General features: G+C 37.2%; 1 protein-coding gene and 1 non-coding gene across 4 annotated transcripts in view; one reads left to right on the top strand and one right to left on the bottom strand.

Annotated features, from left to right (window-relative positions):
* Positions 1 to 468: 468 nt before the first annotated feature.
* Positions 469 to 19,879, bottom strand: part of Mtf2 (metal response element binding transcription factor 2) — a 43,971-nt gene continuing 24,560 nt past the window's right edge. For 2 of the 3 annotated variants that reach the window (XM_085836985.1, XM_021163376.3), the window contains 9 exons: positions 19,030 to 19,125; positions 17,792 to 17,860; positions 16,764 to 16,887; positions 11,848 to 11,915; positions 10,043 to 10,213; positions 6,519 to 6,624; positions 6,322 to 6,374; positions 6,110 to 6,214; positions 470 to 4,467 (listed from right to left, as the gene is read on the bottom strand). In XM_085836985.1, coding sequence (XP_085693111.1) covers positions 4,110 to 4,467; positions 6,110 to 6,214; positions 6,322 to 6,374; positions 6,519 to 6,624; positions 10,043 to 10,213; positions 11,848 to 11,915; positions 16,764 to 16,887; positions 17,792 to 17,860; positions 19,030 to 19,125 — 1,150 coding nt within the window. In that variant the 3' untranslated portion in view covers positions 470 to 4,109. Of the gene's footprint in view, positions 4,468 to 6,109; positions 6,215 to 6,321; positions 6,375 to 6,518; positions 6,625 to 10,042; positions 10,214 to 11,847; positions 11,916 to 16,763; positions 16,888 to 17,791; positions 17,861 to 19,029; positions 19,126 to 19,879 lie in introns of all 3 variants that reach the window. The other variant, XM_085836986.1, reaches the window with a different exon arrangement.
* On the top strand, positions 14,546 to 14,652 carry LOC115031277 (U6 spliceosomal RNA). Its single transcript, XR_003836876.1, has one exon. It is a non-coding gene; the product is annotated as a U6 spliceosomal RNA (small nuclear RNA).

Genomic DNA, 19,879 nt, shown 5'->3' with positions numbered 1-19,879 from the left:
AGCAATTCTGAGACACAATCTATCTCAGCCTCTCAAGTAGAAAATATCAAGTATAATACTACAGGCCTGCATCCTGACAAATGGCTAGGCAGGATGTTTTATCCAAATGTACATAATATATAACCTGTGAAGGTTTTGTTTCTTTGTTTATACACAGTGGGGAATCTCTTAAGTAACCAAAGAATTACTTTGAAGGAATTACTAAGAATTCAATTTTTGTATTCATCTCCAGAAACAGAAAATGCCAATAAACAGAGTTGGCTAATAAAGAACTCTGCCGGGTACAAAGAGGCAGTCATCTTGTTCATTTAAAATCTTCTTGGTTTTTTGAGACAGGGTTTCTCTGTGTAGACCTGACTGTCCTGGAACTCACTCTGTAGACCAGGCTGGCCTCGAACTCAAGAAATCCGCCTACCTCTGGCTCCCAAGTGCCGGGATTAAAGGCATGTGCCATCACCATCGCCAGGCTGTAATCTTAGTCTTGCTCATTTTTATTTTTTAATTAATTTGGACAGTGTCTTACTATATCGCCCAGGCTAGTCTCCAACTCTTGATCTTCCTATCTCAGCCACTGAAATGGTAAAAAATAATAGCACACACCCAAACACTGACTTTATTCTAATTTAAAAAATAAAGTAAATTAATATTTCATGTACCTATTACTCTGGTATTATAACTTACAAACACTTGTATATACACCATCTATTTATTTGCTTACAGAGATGCTACATGTTTCTCACATGTCAGAAATGTATCAGAATTATCTATGCTTCCTAACACCAATTAGAAAAACACCTATGATCAGACAAACCTTTTACTTTACATTTAAATGTCACGTTTTCATTTCCATGATCAAAAACTGACTGATATCAAATGCCTTAAGAGAAACTGAATGGGACTTCTGGAGTTTTACTGTACTCTTAATTCAGAAAAGAAAAGAAAAGAAAAGAAAATTTCTCCATACAGAGGGCCTTGGGGGTGGGGGGAATCTATCTTTAATTATTACATGGGTATCTGTTGGCCTTAAAACACTCTCTTTCAAAATTTAATAACTAAAATTTAATAGTACCAAACAGGAGCACAAATCAGCCAAAACTACAACTTTATCCCAACACTGATAAACAGAAATCTAACTATATCCATGAGAGAAAACAAATACTCACACATTAAACTGTCAACAAAAAATAAAGTTGGGACAGTCTCAGCTCTCACATATGCCCGATTTTAAATAGCAATCTTTCCAGAAAGACCTGACCCTTTAGCACAGCGCACGCACACAAAAACACACACACAGGACAGGAAGACAGGAGCTGTGCAGTTCAATTATTCTGGTAACGCACACTCACTTAACTGGCTTATCATACAGTACAGGGTGGTTACAAATGAGAGATTACAATAAAGTTTTCCTATGGTCTCTTTTAGAGCTTCTGCCAAGCCTCTCTGAGCCTTTTCCTTTCCTTCTACCTTTTTACAAACCTCAGAAAACTTCCACCACACTTTTTCAAAAAGTTTCTGCTCCTGCCGTGTAGCTGCTTGCTGAACAAGCCAGAACCTAACACAACAGGACTTTGTCCTTTTCACCTACGTTTACCTATTCTAGCAGCTTCCAAGATTCACCGCTTCTGTGCTCTTTTTCTCTTAAATGCTTAAAATGAAAAAGAAAGGAAGGTATATTATTTTACACTTTACTATTCTGTAGATTAGAGACAAAAAAAAAAAAGAAAAGCAAAAATGGGAAATCTGTTTACATGTGCCCCAATACCTAGGAAGAAGAAACAACTGTGAAGTCTGATTTTCTACAGTATTTGGAAGAGGAAAGGACATAAACACTGTCTTTCAAATACAAAGCATGTAATCCTTTTTTAAAAGATCACTCACAGTGAACATACAATACTATCATTATGACAAAAGGAAATGGGAGCAAAGTTCTTCAAGACTAACTCAAGTATATAAAAGAATTGGAAAATTCCTCCTCCCTAGCTAAATAAAAGCAGTTTACTACTGCACCTGTGTGTATTTTCAAGCAGATACAGAAGAAAAACTCATTAGCTCTTTTAAAAATACACACATTTAATGTTGGTCTGTTTTAATTCTAAGTAAAGCAATTTCAAAAATACAAACTGAACATCAGAGCCATGTGAACCACCATGACAAAAGAAAACAGACATTCACAATAATTAAGTCTAGAGACAGTTCAGCTTGATAAATTGTCTTCCAAGTATCTTAAAGAATTACTAAAAATACTGCTGGTGTTCAGTTAAAATTAAAGAACTTTGGGAAAAATGAAATATGATACAGCTGGAGTGAATAAGGTTACACGGGAATTACATTTTCCATTACCCCTAGATATAAACAAACATTCAAAAATTAACACAATCTTTGTGTTATTCAAAATATTGCAGCTGCAGGAAAGGCAACTTTAAATTAATAGCTAGGGGAAATCAAGTTTTGGTGGAGGTGAACAGAAGTGACAGTTTGTAATTTGCACTTTGTAAAGCTCATTATACCTGGTTAACCAGGAACCAAAAGCAGGACAAGAAGTTCTCTGCTTCTTTTGGCTACAATGTGACAAGAAAAGTCATCTTTTGAAGATGCTTAAAGAAATAAAGCATGTTTCTTTAAAAACAGGCAAATAATCAATTAATGGAATAAATAAGCACTAACCACAATTTTAGCATTGTCATCAATACACGTCACATATTTTTTCATTTTGGCAGAAATTTCCCCAATTTTTAGTCTAAAATCCCCCAATCATTATAAAAGTAAAATGAAGAGCTACCAAAATAATATTCTTCTGTTTACTCTTTGGCTAAGAAAGAAAACAACAAGAAAAAAACCAAACCAAAACAAAACAAAAAAACAGAAGACAACTCTAACACTGGTGATAAAAGAAACTTTTTTTTAACACGTAAAATAAAGATATCAATTTAAAATCTTGGTACATTTTATAAAAACAAGAGGTAATGTTGTAATAAAACAGCAGTTAGCCTCAGCTAGCAACATACTGTTTGTTAACCCTGTGCAATAAACGACTTTGTTCATACTCCGCTTACTCAAACATGACTAACAGTTACTACAGACATTTCAGGAGTCTTCACTGGGCTCCTACAGACTTGCTGTTAAACTGAGACATTTACAATCATAATGTGCCACAAGAACTTGAAAACGTCACTTCTAATAGGAAATAATGTAGTTATCACTCGAATTTGTTTTAGGTATTCAACAGCTGAGTTACAAGGACTGAAAAGCACTCTAAAAGCCCATGTACACTCTTGTTCACACCCTTCTTCAGTACACACTAAACTTGTTTGACACATTTCTCTTCATACATAGCAAGCAACAGCACCCAATAAACGCCTGAGAAGAAATGCTGCTGTGTAAATACTGCAACTATTCCTGAAATAAGAATTATGGGATATATACTCCAAAGCTGCCCATTCCCATAATTTGTATTGCATAGGTCACATAATCACACACACATATATACACATGTGTGTATATACATGTACATGCAAAGAATATATTAAGACGACAATGAAGTCTAGTCACAGAGCAATTTACAGGCTCAATATATTTTTTTACATTTTGCTTGAAAGAAATTTCAATATTTTACAGTCTTTCAGTAGACATTATATACACTGCACTTTATGAAATCTAAAGGGTATTGAAATAAATCTTTCCAACATTTTTTTAACAAAACACACAATGTTTCTCCAAATACTTGTGCTATCTACATGATCTGTTTGCTCTGATAACCACTAATCACAAAAATTGACTCAATGGAATTATAAAAAGTATCTAACACCATGCATGGGTTTGAATCATGTTTAATAGCCTATCCTAGAAACAGTCTACAAATCTTAAGATTTAAAAAAATTAAGTCTCTCCTCTGATTTTTAAAAGATATCTTTTTTATGACAATATCCGTTAACATTGACAAGTACATGTTTTAAGGCCAGTATCATCTCCTTTTGTGAATATTTTTGTGTTTTCTCTTTGTTTGTTTTTCTAAGAAAGATAATAAAACCCACACTCTGTTTTTTGTTTGTTTGTTTGTTTACTGTACCAACAGAAAACGAGTGCAGTGAACATAACGTTCAGTCCTACAGTCAGGATGCAGTCGCTCCTTCCCACTCCACAAGATACTGCACCTTCCCATCAAGCGTCACCCGACGAGCCAAAACTCTGTATTTTTCGCCACACGCTATTCTACCTGCGGCACCAAAATAACTAGTGATGGAGTTTTTCAGGTGATTGAGCTGCAACTCCTGATCTGCTAAGTTATTCAGAATTTCTGTGTTAAGTTCTTCAAACTGATAATCGTCTTTGCCTTCATCATCTTTTACAACTTCTGAGTTCTGAGTCTGGAGTGCTCTTCGTGGAAGGCGCCCTCTTCTTCTCCGCAAATGTGGTATTGCAGCAGGCCATGACCTTCCTGTGCGAGTTCTCTTTCTAGAGTCAGGTAATCTAGGGTAGGGAAAAGAACACATCTGCTAAGATCTTTTTCACTTGGGTAAAGGTTCTCTCTCATCTTATAGACTAGGCTAGCAAAGTCTCATACTCTCCCTGCCGCAGACTCCCCGAGGCTGTACTGACTATCACCACCTGGCTATTGTTAAGTATGTGTTTGCTGAGATAATATTCAGTACAATTAAAGTCATTAGCACCGTGTCACTGCCTTCCTTCTTACAGACATCATCACTTCCTTGGGGTTGATCTTTGTACAGTTTTTCCTCCTTTAACCATGTGCTATTAAGTTAAAAGAATCAGAGCAAAGCTGGCAATGAGACTCAATAATAAGGAGCTTGCCTGGCACACACAGGCCCTTGGTGCACTAACTAGCACCACTAAGAAAGAAAAAAGCAAATCCAGCCAGGTGGGGGTGGGGTGGGGGTGGGGGTAGGGTGTGTCTCATGATTTTCATCCCAGCACTGCAGCAGAGGTCACCCTAGTTTGCTGAGGCAATAGAGCTGGGATTACACAAAGAAACCCTGTCTTTAAAAACCAAGAGGACAAAAAAAGATTCTTAGGAAATGAGTTTACACATTAGCACAAGTTAAATGTTTACATTTCTAGAATAGCAGTTTCTGAACTGTAAAACAACAATTAAAACAAAAAGATGAGAGATGGCTCAGCAGTTAAAAGCACTGACTGCTCTTTCCAGAGGTCCTGAGCTCAAATCCCAGTAACCACATGGTAGCTCACAACCACCTGTAATCCTGTAATGAGAAACAAATTAAAAACAAAAACAAAAACCTATGGGCCTCAGGGAGCTGAGCTGGAACAAGAGGGGCTGGCAGTGGGGGTGGGAAATAGCCTTAGCCAACAAGAACTGAAAGTAAAAATTAAATAGTTTAAAAAAAAAAAAGATTTATTTCTATTTGTGTGTGTGCAGGCTACATGTGTGTAGGTTCCCAGTAAAGCCAGAATCTGTATATCCTAAATTTAGGATTATAGAAGATTGTGAGCTGACTGATGTGGGTGATAGGAACCAAACTGGGATTCTCTGTAAGAATAGTAAGTAAGGTCTTTCAGCACAGATCCAGTGGTATTTCTATTTTTATGTAGTGTCTGTGTTCTGAAAGCATTCAAATGATTAAGAACAGAATAAATATATATATATCAGTTCGAGGCCAGCCTGGTCTACAAAGTGAGTCCCAGAACAGCCAGTGCTACACAGAGAAACCATGTCTCAAAAAAGTTACAAGACTCAATACTTTTTTAAGCCTCCTCCCTACAGTTATTATAAGAAGAGAGAAAAATCACTGGGAAGAAACGGTTTTTGGAACTATCTGCAACTTATACAGACTTCTAGAGATGCAGCTTTTATGAGCTGTCAACTATGTTTCAAAGTGACACAGCTGTGTTTTAAGTCATCTGTGGCCAGTGTTACAAGTATACCCCTATATGCCCCACCCCAAAACACTCAATCTGGAAAAAAAATATTAATTAAAATTAGAAAAATAAAGAAATCAATCAAGCTGGGCAGTGATGGCACATGCCTTTAATCCCAGCACTCAAGGTGGATCTCTTTGTTTGAGGCCAGCCTAGTCCAGCACAGCTGAGGTTACAGGGAAACTTCAGACAGAGTAATACATAGAATACCTACCCATAATGCCTGGAAATGCTAGACGAGGTAGTTTCTTTTGCACTGGAAGCACCCGTGAGGTCCACATCTGAGGTATTGGATGAATGTGCAATTCCCTCAGTTCTCCTGAGACAAAAGAATTTAAATGGTATAACAACTATATTACATAACAATAGAGATACTAATTCCTTCACAAAGCAAATTCCGAGAAAAGAAAAAAATTAACTATTTACCCTATAGAACAAGGTAAATCCAACGTAGGATTCTCTGAAACTGATTCCTTATCCTAAAAATTACAAAAAAAAAAAAAAAAAAATTAAAGGAAAAAAATTCATAAAGGACAACTGTACTATAACTGAAATAAAACATTCAGTTCTCAATAATTTCCAAGTGTCTTTTTACTGAGAACAATGCAAACAAGTCCTCTTACCAAAGGCAGCTCAGCAGGTTTTTGAATCATTTTTCTTGTATATGGGCCAGGAGGGCGACCTACAGATTTTTTCTTTCCTTTTTTTTCTATCCCATTGCTTACTTCCCTGAAACAAAGACTGTATTTAATCCTTGCAAAAAGCAAAAATGACACTGGTTTATCATAGCTGATTAAATAATTATAATTCAATTTTTGAAAGTTTTAAGGAAAAGGGTATTCTCCATACTATACATCTAATATATGATTACCATTTCAAGACTTTAAAAAATAACAAATCACCAAAAAGCCATACTAGCTAAAGAGGTTTTTTTAATTTTAATTGATTTCTTACAACTTGGGAGGGGATGGTTTCAAGAATTTACTACTAAAAATGACTATAAAATTAGCTAACCTTGTGAAAATACCTATATTAAAATTTTCAGTATCTATCAACAGTTTCTCTTTAAATATACATTCTCACAGTCAGCTATTGGATGTATCACAGGGCTCCCAATGGAGAAGCTAGAGAAAGTACCCAAGGAGCTAAAGGGATCTGCAACCCTATTGTTGGAACATGATGTACTAACCAGAACCCCGAAGCTCTTGTCTCTAGCTGCATATGTATCGAAAGATGACCTAGTCGGCCATCAATGGAAAGAGAGGCCCATTGGACTTGCAAACTTTATATGCCCCAATATGGGGGAATGCCAGGGCCAAAAGAATGGGATTGGGTGGGTAGGGAAGTGGGGGGCGCTATGGGGGACTTTTGGGATAGCATTGGAAATGTAATTGAGGAAAATATGTAATAAAAATATTAAAAATTAAAAAAAAAATAAATATACATTCTCAGTCATAATATCACATATTCGTGTACGTAAAGGGACACTTGAATATTACCATCAGAAACAGAATCAAGGAGAAACAAGAAATCTTCCATACTTTGACAGACAGAGCCTTTAACAGGTCTAAGGTTTAACTGCAAACTAGAAAATCATTCTTAAAACATGTATGTACCTACCAAGTAGTAAAAAGCTGAATAAACAAGGCTATAGCTAAAAAGGGAAGAACGAAAGGACAAACAGGAACATGCAGAATATAGAGTCACTCCATGTAACAACGGCTGCTACAGAAAGGTATAAAAGGGACAATGATGCTTCTGCTGAAGGATTCACAAATAAATACAAGCAAGCTAACAAAAGAAAGTGCCGTGAGGATGCTATAAGAAAAGTATAAGAAAAAGAAAAGGACCACAACTACAGCAGACTAGAAAGTAGGAGGATAAGAAAGGGGTAGTTGGGAGAGGAAGGCCCAGAAAAGGTCAAAACTCTCAAGAAGAGGATGAATAACCTAACATGTAAGGAGGACCACAGAGGAAAAGTAACCGTACACTTAGCCTTGAAAGGACTGAGCAGGCATGGGGTCCACAGGGAAGCTTTACAGACAGACAAATCCTTCTTGGTAGTACTTGACAATCTGAGAGCTGCCAGAGACCAAGTACACTCCTAACATCACAGCAATGTGAGGTTTGTGAGACTCTCATTTCTTATTTCATAATGGCAACTGAGAATAAAGGATTAGATCAAACTGGAAAATGGCAGGAAGAGGTATATTTTCCTTTCAACAATACCTTAAGTATGTCCTTTATTATGAAAATGGCTATATGGTATTGTCCATGTTTTGTAAATAATTCCCCTCTGCATACAGCCCTTTCAAGTAGCCTCACTGACCTCTCACTTTCTTGAGAAAATATAATAAACAATAACCTTAAGTTTCTAATTTCCACAAGCATATACTTGCTTTTTTCAAACCACTGCATCAGAAAGGGGTTTCTCCTGCTACCAAAAGTTATTCTCAGACTGAGGCAATAGAACCTTCCCTTTGCTTTCTCAATGAGATTTGACTTACACTCATCTTTGCTTAGTCACTGGGCCACTCTTGGTACACAAAACCAGATTCCAATTATTTCCTAACTACTAAAATAGCTATTAAGCTTTACTATCATTCCCATCTTCCACTTCCAGTCCATTGGTCTGTTTAACTTTACAGCAAGACAGCTCAGCTCTGACATTTCCTCTTCACTCTCTTCTGTCTAGCTCCGATTCCTTTTGTACCCTTTAATGCCTCTTCCCTCCATGATTACCATCATTCTAAATGTTAGATCCCTGACATGCAGAAGCATAGTTCTTAATACATAAATCACAAAGTATGGATTCAATCATACTTCAACTCATTAAATCTTTACTTATTCTAAATAAACTGCTTTTGTCAATGTCACTAATAACAAGGTTGTGTTGTGTTGTGTTACATGACACCAATAATCCTGGTTTCATTCTACTATCAAGGTCATTCTGTTTCAATCTCCTTTGTTTTATACATTTTATAAATCTCCAAATTTCTAAATTCAGACACCTACTTGTTCATTTTATTACACTAGATCATTTTATTCATTCTCCTGACTTTATCATCTGTCCTGACCTGTCTGTACACTCCCTATCTACAAGTCAAAGTCACTTACCCATCACCATTTAGATGTGTCCTAAGAATCTCAATTCAAAATCAGAACTGGAATGTCCCCCACCCACCTCACCATCACATTCTTCCCTATCTTAGTAGGGAAACCAGCATCTATGAGTTGTTCAAGCTAAAAATTTGAAATCTGTTAACTTATTCCTCTTTTTCCCTCATAAATTTAATTCCGTAGCAAATCTGATCAATTCTGCCCCAAAAGAGATGGCAGCCCTATTCACTCCACTTGACTGTTTCCATAACTCCTGCACAAGCACCATCCAGACAAAACCAAGTTCTTTACCTTTTCCTAATTTTCTGTACTATCTTGCAAAGAATTTTTTAAAGATAATTAAAACTGTTAACCTAATTAAAATGGCTACCATTGTTTAGAGAGGGCAGGGTATCCATATCTGCAAGTCGCTGTGTGATCAAGAGCCATCCAAGGAATTTCCCTAGTCTTCTATTATGAGACTATGTTTCATGGCCTCCACTTCTGCACCCTGGAGTGCTATGCTCCTTTATTCTGCATACTGTTAGAATGCTCTCAAATATCATCTTACACAGTCCTCCTTCCTTAAGCCTTCGCTTTGAAGTACAATGCCCCTCCCTCTACTGACCCAACAACATACTAACTCTAAATGGCATCAGAAACCTCAATTACTTTATTATTTATTACACATTTTCCTCACTATAATATGATCCTATTAAGGACAAGAGGAAATCTGTCTGTCATTAAACCCTCAGCACTTAGAAGGTAAAGTCATCTGACCTGGGTGCAGAGTGTGAAAAGCAAATCAGCGCAAACAACAAACCTAAGTACTAAATCCTTTCCTCAAAGGCCAAAGGCCAACAAGTGAACATCTAACATCCTCTTTCCTTACCTTGTCTAAAGGGGTAGGGCTACCCCTGGGTACCTACCTGCCATGGGGTAGGGGTAGTGCAGGTCACCAAGCCACTGACATTGTCATACACACTGTCACATGCCACCTCATAACACACACATTCAGTGATAAATAGAGCTGTGTCGCAGACTTTACCTTGAGTCAGATATAGGTTTGGATGCCTTTCTGCCTTTAATTTTAAATTCATGGGATGTTCCTTCCGGCTCTTTCTCTGCTTTGAAAGCAACATTTGGTGGCACAGGAGGAACACGAATTCGCAACCCAAACAAATGCTTCTTCTTCTTTATTTCTTTCCCAGACATAAACCTGCAAATACATATGGAAGGCCCTAGCATAACACTCATGGAGAACTACCAGATACCACAAAATATTTTCCCCCTGATATCCTTTATTCTTATCAACCCCCATAGCTGGCTACAGGTTCTTATCTAAAGGCTATAGGTTATCATGAGTGGAAAGGATAGGTCAAGAATAGAAAAAAGCCCCCACATTTCCCTTCTCCCAAATGTGGCTTCTAGATTAGGTGTGATAATAGGTAACTAATAATAGATCATAGATAACAGATTCCCAATTCATGAGACACCAAGCTAGGAGGATTATTTAAATTCAGGTTTTTATAGTTATTACTTTTATGAGATTGGTCTCATTAAGAAGGTGAATTGGCTTTAATTCATGATTCTCCTGCCTTAACCTCCTCCCAAGTACCTGATATCACAGTATGAGCCACTCACTGTTTCTGGCTCTGAGCCCAGGGCTGTGGATCAGCCTGAGCATATGTCAGTAATGCTCTGTCTCTAAATTAATAATTAAATAATCTCAAGAAGCAAAGAGTATTGAGTCCCAACAGACTATTTCGGGGTATCTTTATAGTACAAAAAAATGTGACCAGAGACAACTTTTAAAAAGGCCATCTCTAAAGATCCAGAAAATAAAATGAGTATATAGAAGGCCAGCCTTGGGGTTGAAATCAATTTAGATCCAAAAAGTGTTAATATAGACTTCGTGCATCTGGAAAACTTTAGGATTGTTCTAACCAAACATTTCTATATACTTTAACTCTACTAGCACATTCCTGGCCATAAAAACCTGTATCAGTAGTTGCTCAAAATGTTTTTACATTTTTATGTACCTAAAGAATATATACTTCTCATTTCTACCATTATGAGTAACATGTATTTCTGACATTTTAAGGTGGAATTAAGAATTTATTGAATCAATTCTTTTATCAGTACAATTACTCAATTACCTTACACATTTTCAAAATAATTTAAAGATCTAGTTACAAGTAACTCAAACATTATCTAGTAAGAAAATACTGTCAAGTTCAAAACAGCATCTTCTCAAAACCAAAAATTGTATAATACAAGAATAGACTGTCTGAGAGTCTGTATACATACATTTATAAGAATTTCCTTGTCATTTTGAAAATATTTTCAAGAAATGTAGACATGCTGGACTTAAAGGAGGAGAGTGGTCTATATAAGAATATAAGATTTTATTAGTGAATTATCTAAGACCACTCTGATCAATACTACTTAGTAATTAATATTTGCTCAGTAACTGACTTACTGCTCCTCAGTATGACAATAATAACTAAGCTTAAACCATAAAAGACTCCATTTTTTGCATATTCCCACCACCTAACAAGATTTTACTTTATCTTCAGTATTTTCCATTACAGAATAAGTTACTAGTAAATATGATTCGAGAGTAGACTAAATCTACATCCCCATCAGGACACTGACATGCCTCCCACCCACCCATTCTCTTTTCTTTTCCAGCCATCCTGAATCCCTACCTTACTCTGATCAAAAGAGAACAGAACATTAAAACATTAAAATGGCATGTACTTCTTCCTTACACCAATCCCACAATTCTTAATGCCCTTATTCTTCTCTTACTAGCTCCCTTAGAGGGATATGTCAAATAAATCCACTTACATGGTCTTGTAATCATTTAGTGCCTCCAGAACATGCTCATATCTTTCAGATTTGGGTGTGTCTGCCAGCTGTGAAATATCAAGAAACAATTTAATACACTGTAAGTTTACTCGATAATAACGCACAGGTGTTAGACAGAGCTGCAGGATGTGTGTTCAGAAGACCTGACATCTGTTTTTCTGGGTCCTAACTAAGTAAGTTACTATGACCTACCGAGTGCCACCGAACCTTTCAAAACTTACTTTCTATGATACAAGAAAAGTTTACATTTTACACCCATATTAGTTCATTACATGAAATAAACGTATTTGTAGAACTACATACTATAAACACTACAAAACTGACATATTAGCAGTTATATTCAACTTGTATAACTCTATAACTTACAGAAATAGTAACTTTAATATTATACATAATCTCTACAACAATAAAAACAACAAAAATGTGAAACTCGAAGGGTTATTTTCTCAATTATACACGTTAGTTGGTCTCAAATAGCTCAGCACCTTTTCACCTTCACAAACCAGTAGGGTTTTGGGTCTTTTGTTTGGCTGGGTTTTTTTCTTTTGGCTTTCCAAGACAGTGTTGCTCTGTGTGCCCTGTCTATCCTGGAGCCCAGACTGGTCTCAAACTCATAAAGATCAACCTCCCTCTTCCTCCCAAGTGCTGGGATAAAAGGCGCCGGAACCACCACAGCTCAGCCCAAAAACTACTTTTTTAACATCTATATATTCACTCAGCAGTGGTGGCACAAAGCTTTGATCCCAGCACTTGAGAGGCAAAGGCAGGTGGATCTCTGTGAGTTCAAGGCTACCCTTGTCTACAGAGTGAGTTCCAAGACTGCTAGGGTAACACAGAGAAACCCTGTCTCAAAAACACTAAACCCAAACGAACGGAAGTTTAAAATTCGGCCCTACAGATTGCATGATTGATTGATTGAGATAGACAGACAGAGCTCTATGTAATCTGACACAAGATATGTTCTTCACTAGTTGAAGTTCCCAAGCCCAAGAACACATCAAGTGAGAGAGAACTCTCACTGCCAAAATGTTGAAAATAAAAGAGGCTCACAAGTCATTATTCTAACTCTGTTCTACAGATGAGTTAATATAAAAGTAGTTAGGACATAAGTGAAACCTTTGTGTAATGTCTTCAAGACAAGAATCTGCCACCAGGCAGCCTAAATTGGAGCTAGCCAGCCCACCCTAAACTCTGATATACTGATGAACCAGTCAGGAGACAACTCAGAGGTAAGTCAAGCCCAAGACAAGCCTTCTTGATATGCTAACAAGTTAACCTTAAGGTGGCATTGATATATTAGTGAACCAACCCCAAGCTGTAAACCCTGAAAGCACAAAACTAAAGTCGAATGAACAATAAAAAATTGGAACTTTAAAAGCAGCCCCTAGAACTGCACTACAAAGCTCCTGAGATGTGTTGCTTCTCAAGCCTCTGCCTTAGCAAGACGACTTTATGGCTGGCCTGTGTGGGGGCCTAAGTTAAATGACCATTGAACTTCTAGCACTACTGCTGAGCTCACACATGCCCACCTCTCAGTGCAAGAGGCTAGGTAATGTTCTCAAAGACCTCTGCCAGTGCCATTCTCCCAGCCTGCCTCAGAGGAAGACTTTGCAGTGGACGTGGTTCAAGCCTGCAAAGCTTCCTTACTGGACACCCAGTGGAAGCCTGCACAGCCTGCTTGGCTGTTGGCCAGTTGGTAGAAGACTTTTATATTAGCATGATATTATATGGAATATTTGGGTGAATAAACCAAGTATAATTCAACAGACAAATCTTGTGTGGACATCCTAAGTGCAAAACACCTCATAGCACACAGGCCCTACAAAGGTAAAATGAACTGCTCAAATTCTGATTAGAAAGAAAGCCACAAGAGAAGGGGTGGGGGGTGGTGCACGCCTTTAATCCCAGCACTGGGGAGGCAGAGGCAGGCGGATTTCTGATTTCGAGGCCAGCCTGGTCTACAAACTGAGCTCCAGGACAGCCAGAGCTATAAAGAGAAACCCTGTCTCGAAAAACAAAAAAAAGAAAGAACGCCAGAACCTAAATTCAGGTGGTTATTCTATCAGCACTCTTGGGGCCAGTACTAACTTGGGGCCAATTACACTTGTCACTATCAGATTGTCCTCCTAATCTTAGATACCCGGAACAGAGTTTGGAGGGAGTTTTGAGGGCCTCACACATCAAAAGCACATGCTTGCAGGGCTTGGTGGCACGTGCGTTTAATTCCAGCACTTGGGAGGCTTGTCAGGTCTACACAGTAAGTTTCAAGACGCCAGAGATACATAGAGAGATCTGTCTCAAAATAACAAAGGGGTTGAAGAGATGGCTCAGCAGTTAAAAGCACTGGCTGCTTTTAGAGGTCCTGAGTTCAATTTCTAGCAACCACATGGTGGCTCACAACCATCTGTAATGGGATCTAAGGTCCTCTTCCAGTGTGTCTGAAGACAACAGCAGTGTACTCAAATACATAAAATAAATAAATCTTTTAAAAAAAATAACAAAAAGCAGCACACACTCGACCCTCAAAAGTACACTCTCAGACACAGAATTCCTTTTAAAAAAAGAATGATAAGAATGGAAGAATTTCTATTTAAGGAAGAATAAGCAGATTTTGAAGTTTGCAAGAAAATAAGGAAGCCCTGGATCTGATTTAATCTTTTATCAAGACTAGAATCTTGTGCTCTCTTCAGCAGCACATATACTAAAATTGGACCGATACAGATAAGATTAGCATGGCCCCGGCGCAAGCATGACACGCAAATTCGTGAAGCGGTCCATATTTATAAAAAAAAAAAAAAAAAAAAATCTTTTCAGAAGAGATCCAGTTATCTACACTGCTTAATACTAGTAGTAAGAGCTAAATCATTTACTGAACCCCACTTCATGAGCATTATAGTTGAGCGAAAGCTCTCAAACTCTTCTCTTCCATTTTATAAGACACTTCTGAAATATCTGATAATAGCTTTCAGAAGTTTGAAACCAAGGTCAAGTTTCTAACATGTCACATCATGTAATTACTTCATATAAACTGTCTAACTGATCTTCTCCTCTTATCATCCAAATCTGAAGTCTTATCAGGAGTTATAAATAATCAAATCAAAAATCCCTATCTGTATTATTATGCTTAAATTTAAAAGAGAAAAACAGAGCTTAGTGGTAATTTAGGAGACAGGCAGAAACAAGTAGATCTCTCTGAGTTTAAACTCACAGCCTGATCTACGCAGTGAGTTCTGGGATAGCCAGAGATAAGACAGTGAGACCCTGTCTGGGGAAAAACAGCAACTGTAACAAGACTTTCAAAAGATCTTTATAAATATTCCACCCCCTTGACCCCTGCTTTGTAGTACTAAAGATTAAACTAAGAGACTCATATACAATACACAAGTGTTTTAGCACTGAACTACATCCTAGGTCCTCTTTTTAATGTTTATTCTTTTTTGAACAGGAGGTTCAAGTATTCCAGGCTGACCTTCAACTTCTCATCTTTCTGTATCGATCTCCTAAGTACTAGATTACAGGCATGTGCCTGGTTTTATCTGGTGTTAAGGACTAACCCGGCGCTTCATTATGCTCAGCAAGAACCATCTAAGCCACATCTGCAGGCCCCTATAATTTATTTTAAATGTGGGGAAAGAAAAAGTTTTTCTTTATAGCCTGGTTAGTCCCAAACTTGTGACAATAGGTGTCTGCAACCATATTCAGCTTACCTCTGAGTGTCTCACTCAATTTTAGACTGGCTTTGAAACTGTGATCCTACACAATTGCCTTCTGAGTAACTGGGACTATTGCACTAATAGGCTTTATTTTTATTTTATATTCTTTGAGACAAATATTCACTATGTAGTCCTGGGTGGCCTAGAACCCTCTACATAGACTAGTCTGGAATAAAACTCATGGTATTCTTCCTGCCTCTGCCTTCCAAATGCTGTGATCAAAGGTGTGTGCTAATTCTTGTTTTCAGCTCAAATTTTCAGGTATATTCTCTTGATCCCAACATCCTTTCCAAAGACAAAACAGAACTTTGGCCCTCTTCTACAAACTCCATCAATATTTCCCAAACTAGTTTTCTTACTGTATTTCAAGTCAGCTACAAATCCACTTAACTTTTACTTAATTACTTTGCATTTCAATATTATTTGAAATCAGTTTATAATGTGTATACCACGTCCACAGCATTCAATAAAACAGTGTTGCATATCTAAAAGAATATTCAGAATATTTGTTCTTATAAGGTTTTTTAAATTGCTTTATAAAACTTCAAAATTAACTTATTTGAAATATCGACTTCCTACTTTGCTGAGAATCAACAACAAAACTGATCTATTTCTGAAACCTACTTTTCTTTACTTTTTGAAAATTACAATATCTGGGCAAGGTGGCATATTACTTTGATCCCAGCACTCAGGAAGCAGAGGCAGGAAGGTCAATGAGTTCAAAGACAGCCTGGTCCACAGAGTAAGTTCTAGGACAGCCAGAACTACACAAAGAAACCCTTATCTTTAAAAGGGCGGGGGAGGGGGGGGGGCGGGTGTGGTGGCGCACTCCTTTAATCCCAGCACATGGGAGGCAGAGGCAGAGGCAGACGGATTTCTGAATTTGAGGCCAGCCTGGTCTACAAAGTGAGTTCCAGGACAGCCAGGGCTACACAGAGAAATGCTGTCTTGAAAAAAATCAAAAAAAAAAAAAAAAAAAAGAATATGTAAGAATCAAGTAATTTATTTTATTTCCACCAAGTTTCCCAAAACAAGAAAATAAAACAATAGTTCTGATACACACACACACAAATAAATAAAATAAAAAAAAAAATTAAACCTTAGTTGTCTGACTTATTCATGTGTCTTCTCAGTTTTTCACAAAAACAAAGCATAGACATCAAGGAGCTCTGAGCCACCTACCTCTCCAGGGTGCAATCTATCCCAGTTTTCATTAATGTATGTCATAAGCTCAAGTTCAGAATCAAAGTATTTCTTCTTGTGAATAACACTTAGGTTGTAAAGGCATAGGTGTGCTATATCTACCCTGAAATCCAAAAATAATCAACATGAAAACTGTTATTTGTTTTTTTAAAAAAAAATCAGTTTCTTTATAAAGGTAGTGTAATATAACCAAAGTGACATTCTTAGGTGGAGAGGTGGTCAATAACTTAAATCATAGAACACAATAAACTGATACCTATTAAGAAATTGGAAACCGCCGGGCGTGGTGGCGCACGCCTTTAATCCCAGCACTCGGGAGGCAGAGGCAGGCGGATTTCTGAGTTCGAGGCCAGCCTGGTTTACAAAGTGAGTTCCAGGACAGCCAGGGCTATACAGAGAAACCCTGTCTCGAAAAACAACAACAACAAAAAAAAGAAATTGGAAACCACTAGCTTAACTTATCAGGAATTATTATAAACTAAAACGTACCCAAATTACTTCCTAAATGCATTTTTTAAAAACCTGGCTATAGGAGAAAGTGATTTATAATTAAGACCTTTGTATTTTACTGTAAGGAAGCCACAAAGCAGACCATATATTATTGGGCCTGTGCCATCGGCACAATTTAAGGCATCTCCTGTTCTTAAATATGTAAAGCAAATAAAAATTTGTAACATCATAGTATACACATTTTATTAGATCTCCAAAATATCTATTAAATTATTACCACATCGAAGCAGAAACTGTCAATTTATGTAATACTCTGAAGGCATAAAAAGCTGAAAACAGAGAAAAACTTAAGAGCAACTGAAAGTAGTTTCTATAACCTTCCATAATAAGAAGCCTTACTAACATAATGGTTAAATGGATAATCCTGAAGTCAGTATAAGCCTTGAGGATTACTAAAAGAACTAAAACCAGGTTAAAGAATAAAATTTTATTTAATTTCATATGAAAGGCTTTATGTGCTGTGGCACTCTTTAGAAAGTAGAACAGGCCATGCTCACCACTGTAACGGTAGACGTTTGAGGTATTCTGGTCCAGAACTGCAGACAGAGCAAATAAATGTATAAAACCTAAACAATGGGGGAAAAAAGTTTTACAGTGAATATTCAAACTAGCTAATGATTACAGCCAACTGATATCCAAGTCAAAATGCACTTTCAATTATGACACTAATAACCAACAATTCCTATCTGGGGGTAAGGGACAATTTCTTTAACGATTAGAGAATTCTCCAGTTATTCTTACTAATAGCTTAGGTCTACCAAATGATGGCTACTTCTAACCCTAACCCTGATTGTAAGGAGCAGGTGTGGCAGCAGTCCCAAGATGGTGCCCGGGACTGCAAGCCAAGTCTTATGACTTGCACCTGACTTCCTCATACACCAGAAAAAAAGCCACGTCCACTGGGTGAACTGGGCAGGTGCACCATGATTCAGGATCGGACCATATGACGATGATGATTCTGGCCAATGGACTGCCGTTACATGGACTGGGCTGATGGGGCATGGTTGAGAGGATATATAAGGGATTGCAATTGGGGGCGGGTGGTTGTTGTTTTTTTACTAGAGAGATTGATTTCTGGAGAGAGATTCATGCATGATGTTGAAAGGTTCCTGAATAAACTGCTTTGAGAAGAACGTAGTGTTGTCGCTCTTTCCTGCTGGTCGGAATAGGAAGCAAAACCTGATTTCACTCAATGTTCAAAAGCTATAAAATAAAGTCAAAAGCAAACCAAGGTCTAAAGGACACTTATCCTTACTTCAACCAAGATTTAAGCCAAGAGATCAGTAAGCCAACTTTAACGATCTTTCTAGGTTTTCTTCCCAGAGCTCACTGTCCTATCTTAATATCCTGGCACAGAAAGTACGTGACAATTGCTTCACAAGTTTTCAAACTTAATATACAATTTGTTTTTAATAATATACTATGGTCTTTCAATTCTCACAGTATTCCTTTGAGCTTCCTAACAGAAGGAATCAATGACAATATTTTTGAGAACTGTAGCGTGATAGAAACAAATGTAATCACTGAGACAATACTTAAAAGCTTTCTGAAATAGTATTTAAAAACACAGAAAATATATATAAAGCGTGTTTACTATTTAGTATTTTCACTCTGAACTGATCCCTTTAACACATCATTGTCAACATTATTTTTGGCAAATCTGAAACTGCAAAATAACCACAATTACAAAGCGGCCATGACAAACTAATCATTAAAATTCTAATGCTCTTCTTACCTATCTCCAAACAGCATTGGCTTCTGAAGGCATTGGACACAAGCCTCATGAAACCACTGTTTACATTTGCAGCACTGCAGCATCTTTAAATACCAGCTACCACAAAAAAAGAAGAAATGAAGTTAATTCATTTTAAAACAATACTTACTGGTCTCCAACTCACAGTCCCCCTGGCCTCCCAATCCTGGGATTACAAGTGTATGGCACCATTATTAAATTAAGCTAATTTACTATTTACTGATAAGGAGATATATATATATATATATATATATATATATAACCAATACAGTTCTGATAGAAGTATTATGTTTCTGCTATAAATACTAGTATTAGTATTAATTAATTTTTTCCCAAAAAGGTTTGTAATATCAATTATTTCATCCTTCCTCTTCTATTATGGGAATTTACATGCTCTTTAAGCTTAATTACTATTTCAAGCTAATAATGTCTCTGATCTCAAATCACAAGATTCAGGGGTTTTTGCTTTTTGTAGTGAGGTCTAATTCAGGTTGTTTTACACACTATAACAATGAGCTACACACCTATATAGCACTTTTTATTTTGGTTGTTGTTTTTGTGTTTTATTTTTGTTTTTGAAATGGGGTCTCACATACCACAGGCCAGCCTCAAACTGAAAATGACCTCAAAACTAGGGGCCTTAACCTCCCTAGTACTGAGATTAATCACCACGTCACCCAGTTCATAAGGTGCTGAGGACCAAATCCATAGCTTCAAGCCTGCTAGACAGGCACTCTTCTTACAGCTGGGCTACATCCTCGGGCGTCTTTGCATTTTCTCTGAGTCTCATTTTGAGGTCCAACTACTTAAAACCACTTTTATTTGGGGCCGG

Source organism: Mus caroli, unplaced genomic scaffold (genome assembly GCF_978045245.1).
Source record: "Mus caroli unplaced genomic scaffold, Mus_caroli_1 scaffold_4, whole genome shotgun sequence".
Classification (NCBI taxonomy): Eukaryota; Metazoa; Chordata; class Mammalia; order Rodentia; family Muridae; genus Mus; species Mus caroli.
Note: the sequence above shows the minus strand (reverse complement) of the source record. Positions and strands in the feature narration are given on the sequence as shown.